The 22,991-nt window shown below is 35.9% G+C and overlaps 1 protein-coding gene across 1 annotated transcript; it reads left to right on the forward strand.

Moving 5' to 3' along the window:
* The first annotated feature begins 5,081 nt into the window (after positions 1-5,081).
* On the forward strand, positions 5,082-14,884 carry LOC129753051 (cytochrome P450 4c21-like). Its single transcript, XM_055748846.1, has 5 exons — positions 5,082-5,415; positions 5,543-5,798; positions 13,892-14,018; positions 14,085-14,234; positions 14,303-14,884. The coding sequence occupies exons 1-5, from the start codon at positions 5,082-5,084 to the stop codon at positions 14,882-14,884; spliced, it is 1,449 nt and encodes a 482-aa protein (XP_055604821.1).
* Positions 14,885-22,991: the final 8,107 nt, after the last annotated feature.

The raw sequence follows: 22,991 nt of genomic DNA on the forward strand, positions 1-22,991 counted from the left end.
CATGGGGAAACGTAAGCAACTTTTAATATCTCTGATGTGTGTTGAGATAAAAATCTCAAACCAACTGTTATCGTCGTCGCTTTGCGTGAGCATATATTCCTATATGTTGTTAACTGTAATACGCATCATATGCTTCTTTTATTTATCAAGCTAAACAAAGTTAGAAAAATTTACTTACATAATTGAAAAAACACCCGCTAATTTCATCGATGGGGAACCTAAAGTGCACTACAAAAATATGCTCATACGCTTATGATCTTAGTTTTTTCATGATCTTTCACGTGGAAAAGGAATTTTTGATGAAACATCAATAAGTCACACAAACGCAACCAATTTGCAAAACATAGCTTGTGGGGAATCGTGGGCCTCATTTTGTGGAGTATCTTGGGCCACCTATATTTTGATGTTTTTATACACATTATGAACTTAAAATACGTTTTTCCTATCTGCAAAGTTTTCTTATGCCAAATAAAGAGTTGTGAAAAATATTTTGTCAATTTTTTCCAGTGCGAAACAGACGACCAAAAATCCTATATAAGAAATTTTGCCGAAACGTTCGCGTGCCAGGAATTAGGAACTGTTCAATCATAGTCAACTCTCATTTTAAATTCCTCATCAGAAATTGCTTTAAAATAACTAAATGAATTATGAAATTTCAGTTTTGGGGCAACTCATAAGCTTTGCACTTTATTTTGTCAATATTGGTGGCCCACGTTTCCCTATAGTTTTTCAAAATCCAAAAAAAAAAAATACTTTTTTAAAAACGGTCAGAACTCGGGGAATTCATACATTTAAAAAATAAACAAAAAATTCCTAATGATACCTTAAAAATGTAGAAAACCTGTCCATTTATATTTTTCTTATTATCTTTTATAATAAAGAAGTTATGCAGCAAAGAAAAAAAGTAACCCGTGATACTCCACTCTCCCCTACACATAACCAATTTAAAAGCTTCTTTTTAAGTTTCAAGTAGGGTAAATGACGTTAAGCGGAGCTAAAGGGCTCAATTCGACGCAACTCGAAACAGTTGATCAGGCGCTATGGATAGGGTTTATATCCGAACGAATTTTTCATCAATTCAGCGGATAGATCTTGGTATCTTCTTTCTAATGATGATTTGTAGAGTATTTAAGAGTAAATACTAATAACCCTGGAGCTGATGTACTGAAGAAAGAATTCTGATCTCGAACGGAACTAAAATATGATCTTGAGCGAAACCATTTTGTACTGCAATCATCTTTAATAGCACTCTTCCCTAATCTTTGTGTAACTGAGAAAACTTTAATTAAATTTCATCTTTAAAGATTTTTAGTTCAAAAACTTATGTTTTTATGTAAATAACGGAAACTTAGCCTTCCAAAGTTGTTCTAAAAATATCCATTCAAATTTATTTCTTACTTCAAAAAAAGGTATCCAATTTTCATCTTGATCGAATCGATTCTCTAGACACAAAGTTAAGTTTTTTTTAATCTCAAAAATTCAATCAGTAAGTATGTTGCAAAAAAAAACAGTATATTGCTCTTAATCAATTTTTTTTTAGAAAAAAATTTCTCCAAATTCTGTTCAATTTTTCTGTGACCTTGCTCTTAACATAGGCTTACCAGATATTTTCGGAAAAAAGCGGGACATTTCACGAAAAAAGAGCGGGACATCGCCGGAAAAAAGCGGCACATTTTGAAAACTCTTAAAAATATTATTTTTATGATCATTCCCAATATGTTTTTTTCAACTAAAATAGTTCATAGAAAGTAATTCAATATGAATAAATGAAATTTGTTTAAAAATTGAATTTTCAAGAAAACTTCCATCTTTGTAAACTTCGAACGAAACACGAAAATGTTGTAGTTTCGAGTAATTTAAAATCCTTAAATTGAAGATTTTATACAAAAAAGTTTTATATTTTTTGACAACCGTTTCCAATCATCTAACAAGTGTATTTAATTAAATTTATCCGGAATTTTACTTTTTCCTTAAATTTTGCATTAAACGGTTTCTGCAAGGATTCCGGAGAAAAATCTCGAGCCATCATCAACTGGATGCAACTTAAACTTAATATTTACATCACTAGAACGTACTCAGAGAACGCTTAGACTGCCTGGTCTTACCGGGACTTGCCCGGATATTTGACACAAAATTTTGGAAAAGCCTGGCCCGGCCCGGTTGCCCGGATTTCGTGAAAAAAGCCGTGATTTTGCATAGATTTATTCACTTTGTTTAAAAAACTAAACAAAAAGTTTCAATAAAATTATTAAAATTTTATTTTTGCGTCTAAAAACGACTTTTTTAGCAAGTTAATCTAAATAATCATGAACAGTTTTCCGGAAGCCTAATATACGATTTAAAATCTGCTCATGTGGTTTGATGTAAAAATATATTTTCAAGTGTATTCGTTACGATAATTATTGAAATATTTGGTTTTGATCAAATTTGCCCGGATATGGCCCGGATTTTGGGTAGAAAGTTTTAAAATCAGATGCCCGGATTTTGCCTGGTTTTATGATAAAATTGCCGGATTCACCCGGTCCGGATATGGCTGGAAAATATTTTGGCAACCTTAAATGCTAAGAACTAAAAGAGTTATTTGTTCTTAGCTTAGCTTAGCTTGGTTGACTACTCATATCCACCTAAAATCATTGAACTCGAAATGCTTCATTTACAATTTTTTTTATTTGTTCTTGTCTTACATAAAATTAAAAAATGCTGCTAGTTTTGAGAAAAAAACATTATATTTGAATGATTTTTTGTGTTGAACCATTCAATTTAAATTGAGGATAAATTTAGTTTTCTTCAGAGTATATCAGTGAAACTTTATGAAAGTGTTACCGTTTTAATTTTACAGCCTTATCGATGAATGTCATGATTTTCAAGTATGAACATTTCTAGTTTTAAAATCATACATTGATAAAAGAAGAATAAAACATAAGACAGGAGTTAAAAATGATCGAGGAGAGATTTTTTAAGAAGCGTTTTCATCAAGCACGGAACAACTATTTTGAAGTGGTAGAATCGGAGAAGGAGTTTTCTCAGGAAAAAGCGGGATATTTTAAGAAAAAAAGCGGGACGGCGAGACATTTTCCTAAAAAGCGGGACATGTGTAAGACATAAGGCACAAGGTAGTGCACCTACCGGTTTATTTTGAAAGCTAGTAGTTCCGCTCAAGATCATATTTTATTTTAAAAAACTACGCAATTAATTGATATTTTGATGGAAAACTTGTTACAAAAACCCGAATAATGCCTTTTCATGAGTTTTTCTACCATTTTAGTGATTAAGAATCAGTCTATAATGGTTAAGGGTTACGTAAATTGACGTTAAAGTCTGCATAGATTGGTGAAAATTGCAGCAGAAATGCGTATGTTTTTAAAGCTTCTAATAATATTATTTAATTCTCAAAATTTTAGCAAAAATGACAAAAATTATTTGAAAAGATCTTTAAAAAGTCTTCTTTCAAAATTTCGATAAGATTCATAATTAATCATTGCTTAGATCTTAGTAAAAGTAAATAATTCCGCTCAAGATCATTTACCCTATCGTTTTGTTTTGTAAAGTTTTACTGATTCATTTTATTTTTACTTTATATATTACTACAATGGATAAACATTTCATTAGAAACCAACAAAAAATAGTAACACAGTGTCTAAATATTCCGTTAGTTTTTCCACTATGGTGTGCCATTGTGCTTGATTTACAGCAGATTTTATGAATAGCTTTTTCATACATTTGGAAAATTGTGTTTCAAAAGTTTGTCCTTACAGTTTGTTGGTCTCACTAAGGTAGAGATTCCGTTGCTTGACACTGTAAACTAGATACTTTACTAGTGTTAGATAATTGGGTATGTAGAACGATGGAGCTGATTAGTCCATTGTTAAAAGTTCTTAGCAGAACGTGAGAACTCTAGAAATTTGAATATAAGATACCGTATCAACAACCTATTAAAAAACCAGAATATCTTAGGAACAGTCGTCGCTCTAAGACTTGCCGTTATGCCGATATGCTATCACCAGATCCTAAGCGACTCCCAAAAACAACTCTGATATTTTGAATCTGCTGAAAAAAAAACTCACAGCAGAAACTAACCAGCTCAAAGGCAACAAATCAATGAAACTTCAGACAAACGACTCATGAACAGAACGATCTCATCTCTCGAAAGAAAGAACCACTTCCACAATAAGCACAACATTTTTGATATGTTAATCATCCGATCCGGCTTACATTCGATGCAAAAAAAAATCACAGCACAAAAAAGTTAAACCTTTTATCATAACCGTTTAGTCAACAGATGTCTTACAAAATTTATTCTCTTCCTACTTTCATTCACAAAACAAATGTTGTATTCTGATTTTTTTTTGTTTTTTAAGATTGTGTTATAGTTTGCTAAAATCAGTTATTTTCGAATTCCTCTGAATGAATGATTATTGATTTTTTCACTGGTGACCGACCAGATTCCGGACATGCTTTGTTGGCGTAAAACTAGCACCGTTAGGTTCTTGGGATTTCCCAAAGTTAAACAGTCGCCAGACAACACGACAGACAAGCAGAACGGCCGTTTATTCATCTTCTGAACGCGGAAAAAAAGCTTTAGGAAGCGTTTACTATAAGCTGTCCCCAAATGCCCAAGCATCATTCATGGTCCGAGATTTGGAATTCCAATAAAAAATCTTAAAGCGTCGGTTCCGCACCATACGAGCAGCATATGCAAATGAGATCGTCCGAAATTTCTTCCGAAACAAGCGACAAAAGACAACTAATGCTAAACTGGTTTCACACATGGAGGATGTAACTGGGATGGAACGCCATCATCCCCTAACAAGTTTGGGCCCTGATCACGATTCAAGACCGATGGCTGGGTGGGTATTCATCGACTAATTCACTGAAGCACACCAAAAACAGGTTCCTTCCGAACGTTTCGAATATTCGGGAAAATGACCAAAAAGTCCCGCTTCGATTAAAGAATATTCTCTTCTCGGGTGGACCACAAGGGGTTGCATGTGTCATTCCTTCGAGCAGTTCGGAATTGACTTTCGAGCCGGTAGTCGAAGAATAACGGTGGTGTTCCTGCTGCCTGAACAAGAACAAGAAGGATGGTTCTGACTCTGGTGCTTCTGGGAACTGTCGTCGTCCTCCTGGGGACGGTTTTCGGATTTCACAAGTGGCGCTACCGATGTATAAAATCGATTCCTGGAGTGGAACCTCTGCACCCACTTTTCGGCAACCTTTTGCAGTTTGCTCAGAAAGGTCACGCGTACATGAAGTGCTTCCGTAATGGAAACCGTATGACCAAGATTTGGTTCGGTCCCATCCCGGTAATCAACGTGCAACATCCGGAGCTGGTGCAAAAAGTGCTGACCGAGTGTTTGGATAAACCATTCGTGTACGATTACTTGGAGCTCGGCAACGGATTGATATCGGAAAGACGTAAGACCAATGCAATGTATATAAAGTTGGCAGTTGCCGAAAAACCAAACTGAAACGTTTCGCGTGTCGAATGTAATTTCAACTCCCGTTTTTCTCTGTCTCTCTCGATGTTTCCTTCTTCGTTCAGATGGCCACCGGTGGCGCGAGCATCGGAAAACCCTCGGACCCCTCTTCAACTCCCGGATCCTGCACAGTTTCATTCCGATATTCGAGAGCGCTAGCGGTGAAATGTTGACCCAGATGGAATCGATGGCGGATGGCCGGGATGTCGACATCAGGCAGTATATCGGCCAGTGTACGGCCCAGTTCGTCCAGCGGACCATGATGAACATCGAAAAACTGCCGGACGAGTTTGTGCGCAAATTGGTGCACAACTTGGAGCGGTAGGTTTGCATTAATTAGCAACGGGAGGAATATGACATGGTTGGAATTAATTGACCAAGCAAAAACCTGGGCCAGTATGTATCAGACAGTCCCGGATCCGGAATGTTCTTCTGGCAGCTTGGTTGGTATCATTTAGAGGATGAACGTCAGGCAGCGATGATCCGTCGAAAGTTTGGTATTTGCATATCTAACTTTCTAACCGAAATGACTAGTACCTAATTGATAACGTTTTGAACCAACTGTAGTCGCTTGGTAGGTGGTTATTTATGCAGGGACTTGCAAAAAGTTGATTTTTTAAGGATGAGTCGTTAATTTCTCAAACGAATTGCATATATTTTTTTTGCAATGCCAAAAAACCCATGAGAATTAGTTTATCACACTTAAAATTATTAAATTTAGATTGTTCTTTGAAATAAAAAAAGTGTCGAAAATTAACACTTTTTGGAAATGTGTCGAAAACAGTTTCGCAAGGTAGCAATAATTTTCACTGTTTTCGAGGAAGTCCAACTGCGAATGAAACCACAGACATTTTAGTGCGGAGTTGCAAAAACACACTGTAGAATAACATTGGCTCTAGGGTGTCCCATTATGTCTAAGCATGATTTTTATACAACCCTGCTCATTGCGAACGACGTTTAAAAAGCTGATTTTTTATGTGCGTGGTTGTTTACAGTTCAACTAAAAACTCTGTGTATCTTGAGCTCCAGTTTTCATCAAATTCTCGGAATCGTTTTCCCGGAAAAGCTCAAAAATATCGTGACAAATAGTGTTCTATTCCCAACATTGCGCTGAGTCTGTTGGTGAAAATGGAAAAAATAAGCATTTAAGCCAAGGGATTGAAATCGAGAGATAATTCTTTGCATTTGGAATGGTAATGATCAAAATTCCACAACTGCTTTACTAATTGCAACAATTATCACATGTTCACTCTCTCTGAGCACTGGTTTCTCTCATTTTAACTAAAACCTTCTTATTTTCTCTAACAAATTGCCACAAATTACCACAAATTCAATCATTGGCTGCACAATAGACTGCCCCAAATTTGTATGGGAAATTCAAAACCTGTGAAATGTTATGCGCTGCAGGCTAAAATTGATCCTAGGCCTAGTACAAGATCTCATGCCAAATTTGGGCCAGATCGGATAACGGGAAGGGGTCGCTCAATGAGCCTGAAGTTTGTATGGGATTTTGAGACATTTTGTTCGGGAGAAACATGAAAAACCAGTTTTTCATCAATAACTTTGGTTTCCGTCGGCCGATTTCTTTCAAAAACGGGTTTTCTTAAAGCCTAAATTATGAAAAACATTTCATCCGAAGACTGCATATCGATAAGAGTTAAGACAAAAAAGTTATTAGGCTTCCAAAATGGGTTAACTTTTTTAAGGATGGTATTCATCACAGTAAATTAGTCGGGGCGGTCGAACTTATTGACGCCTCATTAGCAGTGATGAATACCACCGTAAAAAAAGTTAGCCCATTTTGGAAGTCCAATAACTTTTTTGTCTTAACTCTTATCGATATGCAGTCTTGGGATGAAATGTTATTCATAATTTAGGCTTTAAGAAAACCCGTTTTTGAAAGAAATCGGCCGACGGGCATCAAAGTTATTGATGAAAAACTGGTTTTTCATGTTTCTCCCGAACAAAATGTCTCAAAATCCCATACAAACTTCAGGCTCGTTGAGCGACCCCTTCCCGTGATCCGATCTGGCCCAAATTTGGCATGAGATCTTGTACTAGGCCTAGGATCAATTTTAGCCTGCAGCGCATAACTTTTTCAAAAGTCGGGTCATTTGGGGCACTCTACTGCACAATTTGTGTTATCATTGACGTATTTTCTCCCTTCATCTCAGCTCCCCGATTTAAGCAGTCCAAAATGCGATTAGGAAGTATGGAGGGGAGAACAGCTTCATGGACTAAAAAAATCTAGACGAAAACTAGGTCCGGTGGATAAAACTTTGGACCGGAAATTCATGCGTGCTACAGCCAGTAGGAAGATTGTCTCAGTTTGGGATGTTGCCAAAAAAGTGGAAGTTGATTACAAGAAGTTTCCGAGTATTCAGTATTACACTGTTTGGGATGGCCAAAGTTTCGACGAGACGTAGACATCAGTTTTTACAGAAAAATTTATTGGAAATGTGTCAAGCCATTTGTAAGTTTGACATGCTTCCCGAGCCATTCCTAAACACTGGCATAATGACTACAGCTGTTCACTTCCGAGAGTGCCTGAACCTTCGCCTGCTGTCCATGATCCGTAATAATGATCACCCAGTACTGTGTTGGCCTGATTTTTCGTCAGTTCACCACTCAAAGAAAACGAAAGCTTTGTACCAATCCAAATAAGTGCATATTGTACCGAATGAGATGAATCCGCAAAATTGTTCTCAAGCGAGACCGATTGAAATCGCTTTTCAGATCGGTCCAATGCTTACTTCTTCCATTTTCGCCAACTGACTCAGCGAAATGTTGGAAATGTGTACCATTTGTGCACGATATTTTTGCGCTTTTTGCGCATGAAAATTATGGAAAATTGTGCACACGATTGAGTTAAATTGTAAACAGTAACATCCAGCATAAATAAGCTGTTTAAACGTCATACGAAATGACAAGGTTGTATTACAATTGTGCTTAGACATAATGGGACACCTTCTACATGCCTCTCCAATGTTCATCTCTATTCGAATGTGTTTCTTCTATCACTTTAAGCTCATCTTAACTGAAATTTCTTCATTTTCGGATCATCTTGCATTCTGATTTTTAAATTAAAAATTCTTGTTGTTCAACGAAACTGATTACAAACATGAAGATTGATCCTTAAGGGAATTAGTCCTGAAAATTAGCTGAATAATGTAATGACATCAAATATAATAGAACTATTAGTATCGGATACCTATATTTTCATTAATTTTCGTCAAGCCATGAAAAAAGGTCAGGTTACAATATTGATTGATATAAGATTGGATTATCCAACCGTCATATTGGCAACACTTCCCTAATGATTTCAAATATGTTCAACCGGCAACAATTCCAGTGAACACTTCGAATTCAGCCTTCGTCGATTCTAGAACAATAGACGATGACGAACACCCATATTTTGACAGATTTTACGGGTATTTTTTAACACGTTCGTCGCCATGGGATCCATGGGCGCGTGTATTTCCTGGGAGGCCCCGTCACATCAAAAACGTGTGACGCTCTCTTACTTTTTTTAGCCGCATAGTTTGACCACTTGTTGAATTTCTTGGAATTCTTCCTCTTTTCTTTCTCGCACCGAGAATTTCTTTGGACCCGAATAGTAAAAGTACGAAAATAAGGTGGCGACGAACGTGTTAAGGAGAGATAGAATAACGTGTCGATTTCATCGCCCATATCTAATAGACGTTCTCTCTCATTTGCGACTCTCTGTTATTGTTTACATTTGACTCGCGGTTCGTCCATCCGGAATTATTGCCACGGTGTAATGTTCGGTCGTCACGAATGTAGTTCTTCAAATAAAATAAAACATTTCACACTGCTATTTTTCATAAGCACCAAAACTCTACGAGACGGGCTAATCTGGACTAGATAAATAGTAATATTTTTATCTCCAAGCATTTTATCTTCGAATTTTAAAAACGAACCATGTACTTCTTTTACATTGGTTGCAATATTAGTTTAGATGCTTAATATTTTAAACTTCGAGATCTGTTGGTATTTCGAAAAAAAAAAGTTTATCCTAAAATCGACTTTTGGGACTTAAATATTTTCGAAAAATCGGTAGATTATAATGGAATTTTTTATACTAAATATCTATATCTATTTTCTAATATATAAAGATGAGTTGGACTATATATGTTTGTTTGTATGCACCTTATATAAATCCACACCGCTTATCCGATCAGCCTGAAATTTGGTACAGTTATGTGTTTGGACCATGGTATGGTTTTAGTAATAGTTTTGAGCCCCTCCCACCTAAGAAAAGAGACCCTCCCATACAACTTTCGTTTTTATTCACACGAATCAAAAGTCATGGCACCCATTTTGCCAACCGTTTTTCGTTTCCTTTGGCGGGGTTGTTTTCACCATCACCATGGGCTGGGCATTAGAAACGACCATCCAGAGTTCACGTGTACTGGATAGCAAATCGAAGCCTGCTAGTGATTTAAAAATTCATAGCGAAGTTTTTGGCGGTTTTTTTTTCCTTCTACTGTTCTAAGCACGTGGTACTGGTACGAGGTATTTGATTGCAATAATGAGCCTTAATTGAGGATTGAAAAATACAATTACCCTTTTAGGAATATATTGACTAGAATTTCAGTGGTTTTCAAGTGTTCCCTACCGCCGCCCGGGGGCTTTGAGAGTCTACAAGGATACACAGTGAACTGAAAAGTGAACAGTGAATAACTATGTAGACTGGAGGCTGAAAAACTAATGAACAGCGTTTTCATAGATCCCAGCTTTTAAGAACCAACCATTTTCATATTTTTAGGATTCCTTATAAAGAAAGAAAAATTAATAAGATTCAGAGTTATACGTTGAAGGCTGCAATTTCAATGCTTTGATAGCCGCCGGGAAATTTAAACGGGGGAGTAGAAATTTTATTAGATGATTAAATCTGAGGTTTTAAGCTTTATACAATTCTATTTCATTGACCAATTTTAACTTTTGATATATTTTTGGCCATCAATGTGTTCAATTCTACCATCCAATTTGTAAAAAAAAATCGTTTGGTAATGCGAGTTCAAACAAATGATTTCAAAGAATTTTAACATTGATCACTCTTCAAAATAATTAATAAAATGATTGTGTCCGAGGATAAAAAAAAACTTAAATAGAACTCAAATAAGACCATTTCAATAACATTTAAATGGTAATTTCGGTTCAGAGATGATTTATTTTTGATAACTTCAAGAAACTTTTAGTAGAACTTTCTACATTTAAGAAAAACTAATCATAAAACAGTGTTCAATTAAAAAGCGAAAAAAGCACACATACATACAATTAAAAACTTGCAAAATGAGTCTTAAACATAGTTCAACAAGGTTCGGAAGTGTTTTCTGGAAATATTTAAGTGAATAAAACTTAAATATAACTTAAATCATCCATTTTGAAAAGTGGGATAATCTCCAAAAGAAATTTTCATCGAATGGAGGATGGGAAAGATAGAAAATTATTTTATCATTTGCATTTAAAAAATTAAAGGCCAAATCTATTCGAGCTTCTTAGCAAAAAGGTGGGTTGAAAAAAAGTTTTTAGTGATATGGAAAGGGAAAGATAATTATTTTGAAATTCTATTGATAATCCTCAACACTATATGCTTCTTCAAAAAAAGAAAATAAAATAAATCGATAAATACAGTGATTAATCTCAATAAAAACTTTTAAAAGACTTACAAAACATACGTGGCCAAACATGAGCCAGATTTCTTAAAATGATGAATATAAAGCTTCCAAGATTTTGAAAAATCAAACGACTCATTTTGATTTATATTTTTTGTGAACCCGAGCAAGGCCGGGTAAAATAAGCTAGTAATATATAAAAATGAATTTCTGTCTGTCTGCCTATTCCCTATATACTCGGAAACTACAGAACGGATTTGCTTGAAACTTGGCAAGTGGGGGTATTGGAGGCAGGGGAAGGTTTCTATTATGGTTTGAGACCCCTCCCTCCCTCATGAAGGGAAGGAGGGGCCTCCCAAACAAAAGACAATTTTTTGCATAACTCGATAACCCATCAAGCAAATGGTATCAAATGGCATGGGGTGGTATTTGGAAACGAGGAATATTTCTATGAATATAAGGTACCCCTCCCTCCTCTCAGTGGGGTGATAGAAAGGGGGGAGGGGGGCTACTTTACAATTTTTCATATAACCCGAAAACTAATCAAGATATTGGAATCAAATTTGGTACGGGAAGGTATTTGGATACAAAAAATATTTCAATGATTATTTGAGACCCCTCCCTCATTCCAATAGAAAGGCCTCTCATGCAAAGAAAAGCTAAAATTGTTCTTTATAAGTTTTAATTGTTGAAAAGGTGTAAGAAATGAGACAAAAAAAACTATTTTTGGGGGCTTTCAATTTTTGGTAGTGGTTACTTGCTTGAACTTCGGCAAAATTTCGAAGCATTGCACAAGGGGAAACAGTGAATAAAAAGCGAAAAAAATCAATATCTTCCTTCCTACATTAATCAAATTTGTGAACATATACTTTCCCTTCGTGAAAATGTCCGGAGAATCAATTGGATATAGTTTCAGCTACCTCAACGAGATAACGATCGTATATATAGTACCTTTTTAACCCCTGATTCCCCTATATTTTGTTTACGATTCAGAAAAACAATAATTTTGACTAATAAAATAGAACAAAAATAAACCTTTCTTGTGCAATTTTATTCGAGGATTCAAATAAAGGCTGTGTAAAATGGAGTTATGGCCTAGTTTCCCCTCAATTTTCCTATATTTTTAAATGAATCATGAAAAATGTTTTTTTTTCTAAAATGTTTGAAAAATGTTTGGAAACGGAAGGAAAACAGCCCTAACTCCATTTTCTGATGTGTGCATTGCCTGAAATAGCTTTTGTATGATTTCTCGGGAAAAAAAACACACAAGATAAGTCTCATCTGGTTCAAAATTTTAAAGTCAGAACTTGCTTTTTTGAGGAATGGTGGGTAAAACCAGCCATAGCTCCAGTTTTCAAAGCGGTGGCCCAAATAGCTTTCATTCGATTTTTCAGATACAATCACATAACACAAGTCCAATTTGGTTTAAAATTATCAAGTCCGAACATGTATTTCTACAATATGTAACAATTTAAGGGGGTTAAAGTTGAAACAGCCAAAACTCCATTTTCCAATGCGTTCTGTGACTCAAATAGCCTTCATTCAATTTCTCGAAAAAAACCATACGCTCCAAAATTTTCCACTCCGAACAAGCTTTTTCTGAACTTTATAATAATGTTGGGAGATTGAGGGTCAAACAGCTATGACTCCATTTTCTAATGCATACGGTGACTCAATTAGCCTTTGTTGGATTTCTCGAAAAAAATCACACGGAATAGGTTTCATTTTATAAAAAAAAATTAAGTCCAAAAATGCTTTTTTTCTGAATTAAATGAAAAATGTAGGGAATTGAGGGTAAAAACAGCCATAACACAATCCATTACGGTAAAATCAAACAGCTTTTATTTGATTCCTCGAAAAAAAAATCACACAAGATAGGTATATTTTTGTTAAAATTTTTTTAATTATTCTAGGGTTTTTCTGCACTGTTTTTACTTAATATAGGGGAATTAGGGTTTAAAAGCAACATATCTCTGTTCAAAAGCTTGTGCTGCATCTGAAACTATTTCAAATCGATTTTCCGGACACTAGAGGAAAGTATATTCTCATAGATTTGGTTCATGTGGAAGGGAAGATATAAAATTTCTTCGTAGTTTATACACCTTTTTCCCCCATTGTGCATTGCCTTAACTAAGTATGGAAAAGAACAACAAGGGTTGATAACTTTTCATCGGTTTGAGGAATTTTTAATTTAAAATGATTGTTTTTTTCTACGTAATGCTGAGTTACTTCTCATAGGCATTGCAGCTTAATAAGCACAAATATCAATTTCATCTTTTGCCATCCCCCCCCCCCTCCCCTTCGAAATTTCCAAAAATAAATAAAGTTTGAAGTATTTTACGTAAATTCAAAAACCCGAAAGATTACAAAATCAAAAAACAAGTTGTGTAATATGTGCATAAAAAATATATGTACATTATTTTTTATTCTAACCCCACCATGTTCCGAGTGACAAAAGGAGGATTTGAAATTTTTTTCTGCCGAATAAGCAAAACCAAAAATTTAAAAATTTAAAAATAAATACTCGTTGTGCTTATTTCCCTTCCAGTAGGAAAGCGGGGTCTCAGTCTAATCTAGGAACCTTCTCTGGTCTCAGATGCACTCACATGCCAAATTTCACGCAAATCGGTTCAGCAGTTTCCGACACAAAGACATTCATTCTATAATATAGGTGGAATAGATAAACAACCAGCATTCAGATATTATTCTCAAATTGTAATATAGATAATAACCTAAATTTCATAGTAGAAAGTAACAAATCTTTTTTTTTTGCAGTGTGATGGACTCGGTTGGACTGCGAATGAGAAATGCTTTCTACGCATTCAAATCCGTCTACAAAATGACCCAAGCATATCGAGAGGAACTTTCTTCTCGTCGCATTTGCTACGCTCTGGTCGATGATGTAAAAATTGTTCCAATTTCAAAGTTGTACAAATGGATAGTATTTTAAAACTTTCTTATGGCACAGGTTCTCGTAGACGTCAAGGCAAATGCTTTGGAGCAAAAGGACTCGCAAAGTTCGAAAGCACTAATCGAAAGGATTTACACTATCCAGCATCAGGGACGAGCCTTCACAGAAGATGAAATAAAATACCACATAAGGACGATGCTGATAACTGTGAGTTGGAAAACTAACTTTTTTCTCACAGCTTTTCTCGAGTTTCAATTCTATTCTTGCCATTCCAGGGATACGAAACGTCAGTCCACCAGCTTTCGATGATTTGTCTGATGATTGCCATGCACCCGGAGTATCAAGATAAAGTTTTCCAAGAAATAAGTGCCACATTCCCCACTCCGGACACCGCGATGGAACCGGAGCGGCTTAAAAGTCTGGAGTTTCTGGAGCAGGTGATTTTCGAAACAATGCGACTTTATCCGGTTGCTCCCTTGATAGGTCGCGTCACTTCGAGCCCGATAACTTTGGATGGAGTTCTCATACCCGGGGGAATTAATCTGGTGATTCACCTCGGAGAAATTCAGCGCCGGCCGGACGTTTGGGGTGAACGGGCCAGGGAGTTTGATCCGGAAAATTTCTCCAAAGAGAAAGTTGCCGCCAGACATCCGTACGCGTTCATACCTTTCAGCGGAGGCCCCCGGGTTTGTATCGGCAATCGGTACTCGATTATTGCGATGAAAGTGTTCTTGGTACGATTGTTGCAATCGTATGAGCTACGAACTCGATTGAGCCGGGACGATTTTAAGTTCGAGTACAATTGTACCAACAAACTGCTGATACCGTACACGGTACAGTTAGAGAGGCGTCAGTAATTTTAAGTACGATTATTTAGATCAGTTTATTTTTTTTTTTTTTTTTATTTTTTTTTGTAGCGGCCCACCACACTCCCCCACACCAAAAAGCTCATTAGAGCCCCCTGGTAATGGACGCTACTGTTCTCAGCATGTCTGGCAGCAACAAAAATTAATAAAAAACGCGGGCAAAATTTTACTCATGCTGAGAACTGAAATGTTTAAATTTAGTGCGAGGAAATGTAATGATAATACTAAATTAAATACTACATGGATCTCAATGGAAAACAGATTTCCTTTAAAGAGATCCACTATTTGATATTAATACTACTAAGCAAACATTTAATCAAATAAGACATTATAATTTAAGTAATTAATAAAAAAAAAAGAACACACAAAGAAACTAAATTGCTACAAAAATTAATTATAAAAGAAGAAAACTGGTCACTGATCGATCGGTTTTTAACGACTCAATTTTTCTTTTAATAGCTGTATTACTTTGATTTTGAACGTGGAACGGTTGTTGATGGTTTTTATTTCATTAGGCAAGGCATTGTACTTAGTTGGACCAATAAATGATATTCTTTTTTGACCTAAGGATGTCACGGATCGGCTTCGTTGTAAAAAATCTGACTGGCGAGTGTTATGAGTACGCAATCCCGTTGTAAAATGGATGTTTTGATTACTGAAACTTGTGTGTAAATTGTCGTAGACATATATTACAGTTTGTAAATCGCAAAGATCTTTTAATGGAAGAATGTTATGGGCTCTTAAGGTGTAGAGCTGTTGGGTAGGAAAGAGCAACGGTAGTCTATAAATATTTTTTAAGCATCTATTCTGGAGAGTTTGAAGTTTTTGTAAATTTGACAAGGAAGCTCTTCCCCATATCATAATAAGATAGTTAATATGAGAGTGAATAAACGCAAAGTAAAATTTCAATAAAACATGTTGAGGCACAAAATTTCTCAATTTCCATAGGATACCACAAAGAGGAGAAACTTTTTTCTCTAGATATTCTGTGTGACGACTCCAACAAAGAGTTTCATCTAGGTAGATTCCTAAATATTTAAAGCATTTTACCCTCTCAATAACATTTCCATTTATCGTTGGGTCAATATTCGGAGGTAATCTTTTATGTGAAGAATGAAATAACATGTATTTGGTTTTCGTATAGTTGAGTGAGAGCAAGTTGGTATTAAAATATTTAGATAACAATTTCAAGTCATTTTCAATTTGTTGAATGATAATATCAGTAGATGCTGCTGAGTAGAAAATTGCTGTATCATCAGCGAATAGGCGTGCTGTGCCTTTTAATGGTAAGTTACAGAGATCATTAACATACAACAAAAAAAGTAACGGACCTATATTGCTACCTTGTGGTACACCTATATCAATATTTCTTACCACGCTTTTGGTATTTTCAATCACTACAAATTGCTTCCGCCCCTCTAAGTAACTGCGAAGGATATTATTAGCTGTTCCTCTTATTCCATATTTGTCTAGTTTGGATAGTAATATTTCGTGATTCAATGTATCGAAAGCTTTTTTAAGGTCCAAAAACAATGCTCCCACAATATTTTTGGAATCAATTTTAGAAATAATGGAGTCGACTAGTTCTGAGATGGCAATTAGTGTGCTCGAGCCGGATCTGAAACCATATTGCAGTTTATAAAGTATGTCATGCTGGTTCAGGAAATTTACAATTCTGGTCACAAGAAGTTTTTCAAACACTTTACTAAAAACACTTAAGGTAGATATTGGACGGTAGTTGTTTATATCATGGGAATCGCCAGCCTTAAAAACAGGAATAACTTTTGCGATTTTGAGGCATTCAGGATAAATTCCAGTCTCTAAAATGTAATTAAAATATTCCTTAAGTATGATAGAGAATTTGTCATGGTAATTTTTTAAGACACTTACTGGGAAATTATCAGGTCCACAGCCCTTCTTATTTTTAAGGGATAGAATGACTACCCTTACCTCATTCACAGTAGCTGGATGTAGAAATATTGTATTTTGTACATGTTCAATACGGGATAAATGGTCAGAGCCAGGGTCAATTGGAATTTCCTCAGCTAACCTTTTGCCAATTGTGGAAAAGTGCCTGTTTAATTTTTCACAAACTTCTAAATTGTTGGTAGTGCTGCCTTCTTCATCAGACAGGTTGATTGATGTGGTTGGTTTGTTTTTACCCATGAGGGTGTTTATATTTCTCCAAAGCTTCGAATGTGGTGTGTTGTTCAGTAAACGTTCATAATATAACTTTTTGCATTCCTGTTTTTTTAAATACAATTTTTTATTTATATGACTCAACATTTGTTTTAGTTGGACATCATCGGGGTGCCTTTTAGAACGTTTTAAATAGTTGTTTTTAATTTTTATGAGTGTCCAAAGATCTAGTGACATCCATGGACAGTAGTTGCCTTTCAATTTTACATTTTTTTTTATTGTCCTAGTAGACATTGATCGAAAATGGCTGTAAGATGTTGTGATATCTTGCAAACCAACATTCACGTTATCTGGTAGTTGAACATTATTCAAATAATTCAAAAATAAATTGTTCAGTTTACAATGATCAGTAATTTCTTTCGTTAAAGTTGCCATTTGTTTATTACTTGATAATTTAAAGGATGTAATAACCTGTAAATGGTCGCTCACATCAGTAAAAATAGTGTCATTTTTCAGTCGGCCTAGATCAATCTGCTTAGAAATGACGTGGTCTAAAATATCATTAGTTTTTGGTCTAGTGGGGAAGGAGTTTGTGCAAACATAACCAAAGGATTCCAAAATCGACTTATATTTCGTAACTGTATTTAAATTGGTTAAATTTATGGGGACATTAAAATCACCTACAATAAGACAAGAATGGTTATCGGCAACAGACGCTAACAAGGATTCAATTTGATCGCAAAATGAGTTAAATGGAAATGCGGGTGGTCTATAGATGCCATGAACACTAAAAACTTGACCACTCAAAGATATTTGAATGCTTATCCTATGGAAACCTTCAATGACCTTATTTTCAGTAATTTTGAACTTTAAATTTGTTTTAATATACATAGCTAGACCTCCATAGGACTGGTCACGGCAAGAAAAGATCGAGGTGTATCCTGGAATGTTATAAATATTACAGTTATGCTTCGCAACCCAAGTTTCACAAATAACAATTACATCAATACAGAATACAGTTTAGCGTTTTTAATAAAATTAGACAAGCACCGATGAATATCACATTTGAATTTCATACTTGCAGTGCAGAGTTAAGTGACTTTCATATATATTGTCATCATTTTTAATTTATAAATGTTTTCTGAAACGGACTGTATCGAATATTCGGCAAGAACGAATTTTCAGGTCGAATATCATTCGTGTCACGAGTTACCTAACAGTTGGTTCACATAATATTTGCCAAAATTTAGATCTGAAAACGCTGAAGGACACTTCAATGGATGAAAAAAGCAACGAATTTAAAAAAAGTCTAATTTTTGTTTTCTTTGAATAAACTTTCGCGTATTCGGCTGAATATTTCAAAACAAAGAGGAAGGATGTATTCGATATTCGGTACAGCTCTGGTTTTTAACAATCCAAACAATAAGTAATGTCTATATGCAGTGACCGGAACGAATAAAAATTCACCCGTCGTTTTAATCTTAATATGCCGATAATTTCAGAACCCCCAAATCTTTTAAAATTTCAATCAGTTCGTTGGAATGCTGAGTACTGTAACAGTGTTACAAAAAACGATAATAAAATTCCGAGATAGAGCCTTAATATTTGAATTTAAATTAAGTGAGTTTGTTTTAAGATCCCTCGATTCTTTTAGGCAATACTAGCGCCAAACGCTATAATAAAATTTTGGGTCCAACCATACAGTAAGAGAATTGACCAATCAGGAATCGACACGTTATGACAGAAACTAAGGTTAGGGAAACGTGGGCTTTTACCGCCAAATCCAATTCAGAGGTCTCATTTCTAGTGGTCCTTCTGAGGTGACAAGTAGTGCCGAAGAAAAGCCAAAAGCGTATCGCTAAAATTAGTGACCACTGTGCGGAGTTAATCGACCAATTAAGGTAACATATTGGTTGAAAAATGAGCTAAAACCACATAAAGCTAATGAAATTCATTTTGAAGGAGAACCTTCAAATGAAGGTTTTGGTCCGGGCATAACGCTAAACGTGCCCTCTCCCCCGCTGAACCGAAAGTGGATTTCCGGAACGACGGACTTCGTGCTGAACATCCGACCGGAACAAGATTGGGAAACCCTGCAGAACACACGGACAGGAATCTTCAGTGTGTACTTTGGAGAGCTCCCTCGGCCGACAGCATAACTGCATCACCCCTGTGGGACCAGCTTCGGAGTCTATTGGAGAACTCGTGAATAGTCCGGATTTGCTATGTCCGATCAACATCTGTTCGGATGATCGAAGCCCACGACCGTTCCGGCGTACGACAGACAAACGAACTGGCTTGATTGGATCCGTTGCGAAATGCTCCCTGGAGAGAAGGAGACAATGCGAGCGAGAAAGATATCAATTATGACAGTTCTAACGATGCTGGCAAATAGTGGTGCCAGTTACGTTGATTTACTTTATTTAACATTTGTCATGATTCTTTCTCTTATATCCCACATCTTCCCTCTTCTCCATTAAAAACAAACAAACAAATTATTTTTCTTCTTCACAATAGCTTTCCGTTCTTCATTATGTTTCGTAAAAACCAGAAAGGAAACATCACAAAATACTGCGATATCTAAAATTTAAAAAAAAACTCACTTAATTTGAGAAAATCTTAAATGTTCAATCGAACTTTCTGTATGTTTCATCTAATTCTAGAAAAGCTTATACGTGCTTATAAGTCGTTTATAATTAGCAAGTTAATTCAAAGTGTTGTTCTGTTTGTCGATGGCTTTTGCCCTTCCCATGATACTTTCTCGACTATTGTTGGATGACTTTTCTGAAGCACTTTCGTTCTCTCTTCTCATTTTTAATATTTTTTCGATTATTTTAGTTTGCGTTTCAACAGGGTGTGTTTTCATTTAGACGAGACTAGGCTTATTTTTTCATATATTTTCAATAAATCGAGTTTATTGGGCAGACACGTTTAGAAAATTTTCAAATTTCTTTTGAAACAGATTCACAACCTATTTGGGATTTATGTCCACAATTTGGATCTTCGAGACATTTCATTTTTGCCATTTACTTAGAGAATTACACTCAAGTATCTTACTTGAATGTTACATTTGTTGTAGTTCTGTGTTCATTATCTTAAAGATCCTTACTATTTTTTTTAATGATACAAAATCAAATGGCCTCGAGACAGATCAAAAACTTCGATTAATCAATTCATGGAATCAAGTCGATTTTAAAGGATTTTCATTCAGCACTTCAACTTAAAATTTTCAAAGTTTGAAATTACTTTATCTTCTTATTCAATTTTAATCTTCGGTTTCGCAACTTTCAAGTGTCGCGTTATTTCGAGGTTAATCCAAAACACCACTTCAAAACTTTATGCAGTCTCAACTTACGGAAAATTCTTCAACCAAATGATATGACCAGATCAGAATTCATTCAATATCGACCTAATTGTTGATATTTAAATCAGGACTATTACCACAGCTATTACCTTTGCCCATCTCAAAACTTTAGTTTTCACTTTTCAGACCTTTGGTTTTCGTCAATAGTTTCAGTGCGCTTGCATAACTTTGTTCACCCAGTATCCGCCGGAAATCGAAATAATTTTTTTTAGTTCGCCGTTATATTGCCTTAATTGTCCAGTGTATTTCAATTAATTTTCAAATCAGTGGCCCAACTGCAGTCCTACTTGCCACAAGTAGTATTAGTGGTAAAATTCTGGCCCTTGAGAAAATTAACCCCAAAAACCACCATGTTCAGCAAGCAAAAGCTTGCTGCCCGTTTCTTGTGGGGTTATTTTTTTTCCCTATGAACACCTGCGAGCAAGTGTGCTTGATAAATTTCAAAACCAACTCAATTGGGAAACGATGGTTTCAATTTAACTTATCCGTCAACAAAACAAAATTTTCATTTTTTTTACTAATTCAACAGTATTGGAAATAGACAATTTCGTTAACTGGAGTAGATTATCTTGTCATTTAGTTTCTCTATTTTTCCCATTTTTTACAATTCATTCATGGATTTATGTTAACTAGAGTCAAAAATCCACCAAGCTATCGGAACTTGATATCAACATTTATCAGATTTTTTTTAGTTTAACCGTTTTACGCACGACAGCTTCACAAATAGATACACTTGATTAAATCTATCAAACCGTAGTCGGTATTGAATTTTCATGTATCTTTTTTTTTGTTTTTAATCCAAAGTCGGTATCCGCCGAACTTTCAGAATTCATGCATCGGTTTCCGCCGATTTTTCCCACCCAAAGTTGGTATCCACCGAACTATTGGGTTCCATACGCCGGTATCCGTCGGTTTTTCTTCTGTATCAAAAGTCGTTATCCGCCGATCTTTTAAAGATAGTCCATCGGTATCAACTGATGTCTTTCTCCTCCAACCCATAGTCGGTATCCGCCGACCTACAGAAATTTATATACCGGTATCCGCCGGTTTTTCAAGCCACAGTCGGTATCCGCCGAACTATGACAATTTTTATACCGGTATCCGCCGGTTTTTCAAACACAGTCGGTATCCGCCGAACTGTAGCAATTTTTATACCGGTATCCGCCGGTTTTTCAAACCGCAGTCGGTATCCGCCGAACTGTGGCAATTTTTATACCGGTATCCGCCGGTTTTTCAAACCATAGTCGGTATCCGCCGAACTATGGGCATTTATATACCGATATCCGCCGGTTTTACTTATCTAAGTCGGTATCCGCCGAACTTGAAAAAACAAAAAATATGTCAACAATCACATGTGCAATTTTCCGTCACTTGCACAATTTTTTCCACTAATGACCGCCATTTTGCCGAAAAATATGTATTGGCGGCGTACACTTTACAAGTTTCCTCACTTCCAGGATTATGGGAATCAAAACTGTGATGTCCCGTCCTGTCACGGTCGCCAAAATGTGGGACCAGCTTCGGAGTCTATTGGAGAACTCGTGAATAGTCCGGATTTGCTATGTCCGATCAACATCTGTTCGGATGATCGAAGCCCACGACCGTTCCGGCGTACGACAGACAAACGAACTGGCTTGATTGGATCCGTTGCGAAATGCTCCCTGGAGAGAAGGAGACAATGCGAGCGAGAAAGATATCAATTATGACAGTTCTAACGATGCTGGCAAATAGTGGTGCCAGTTACGTTGATTTACTTTATTTAACATTTGTCATGATTCTTTCTCTTATATCCCACAACCCCTTTATGCTGCTGGTGAAAACCGCGACGCCGACCGACTCACCTTAGCCGCCGAACATCTACGACCCTCAACGTGGACACAAACCCGCAGGCGAAAAACAGGTGATGTAAAAACTAAAGTGGTACTAGAAGTTCCTTCAAGAGGAATAAATTCCGGCGTTTATTTGAAGTCTTAGTCGTGATTACTTAGGACAAGATCACTGAATTGGTTCGTTTCGAGTTTTATGTCGATCAGAATTCTTATTCAAAAAAATAGCGTTTCGGTTTCTCGTTGGTTGGTCCTCTTTTGTGTGCCAGGATTTAAAATGACCCTAAGAGTCTCACCGGGCCTTTAAGACTTGCGACTTTGCGGCAGCTTGCTGCCTGGCGCGAAAGCAAAGCCGTTGCTTTCCTCGTACGCGTTACAGTACTTCATTTTAAAATAACTTCATTTTAAAATTGAAATCATATTTTCTAATTTTTTTCTTAACTCAGTAGCACACAATTAACTGAATTGCATCCTTTTAGGGTATGACATTAAAAATATTACTTTATGGTATATTTGATAAAAATTATAAAAAAAAGAAGAACCATTAACAAGGCCGGCAATTGCACACTCGGGGGCCTCCAGAGGAAAAATAAAATTTAAACATTACAATAATCATACTCCTTTAAGTTCTTTAGAACTAAGAAAAAATATGAAAATCGAAATTTTTAATATAATATGTAAAGGGCCCAATTTAATATAAGTCAAGGGGCCCTTAAGAGTAAGCATTACAGAATATTTGCCAATTTTAGTGGGCTGACAAATGATGCAC

This window comes from Uranotaenia lowii, chromosome 3, assembly GCF_029784155.1.
Source record: "Uranotaenia lowii strain MFRU-FL chromosome 3, ASM2978415v1, whole genome shotgun sequence".
In the NCBI taxonomy this organism is placed as follows: Eukaryota; Metazoa; Arthropoda; class Insecta; order Diptera; family Culicidae; genus Uranotaenia; species Uranotaenia lowii.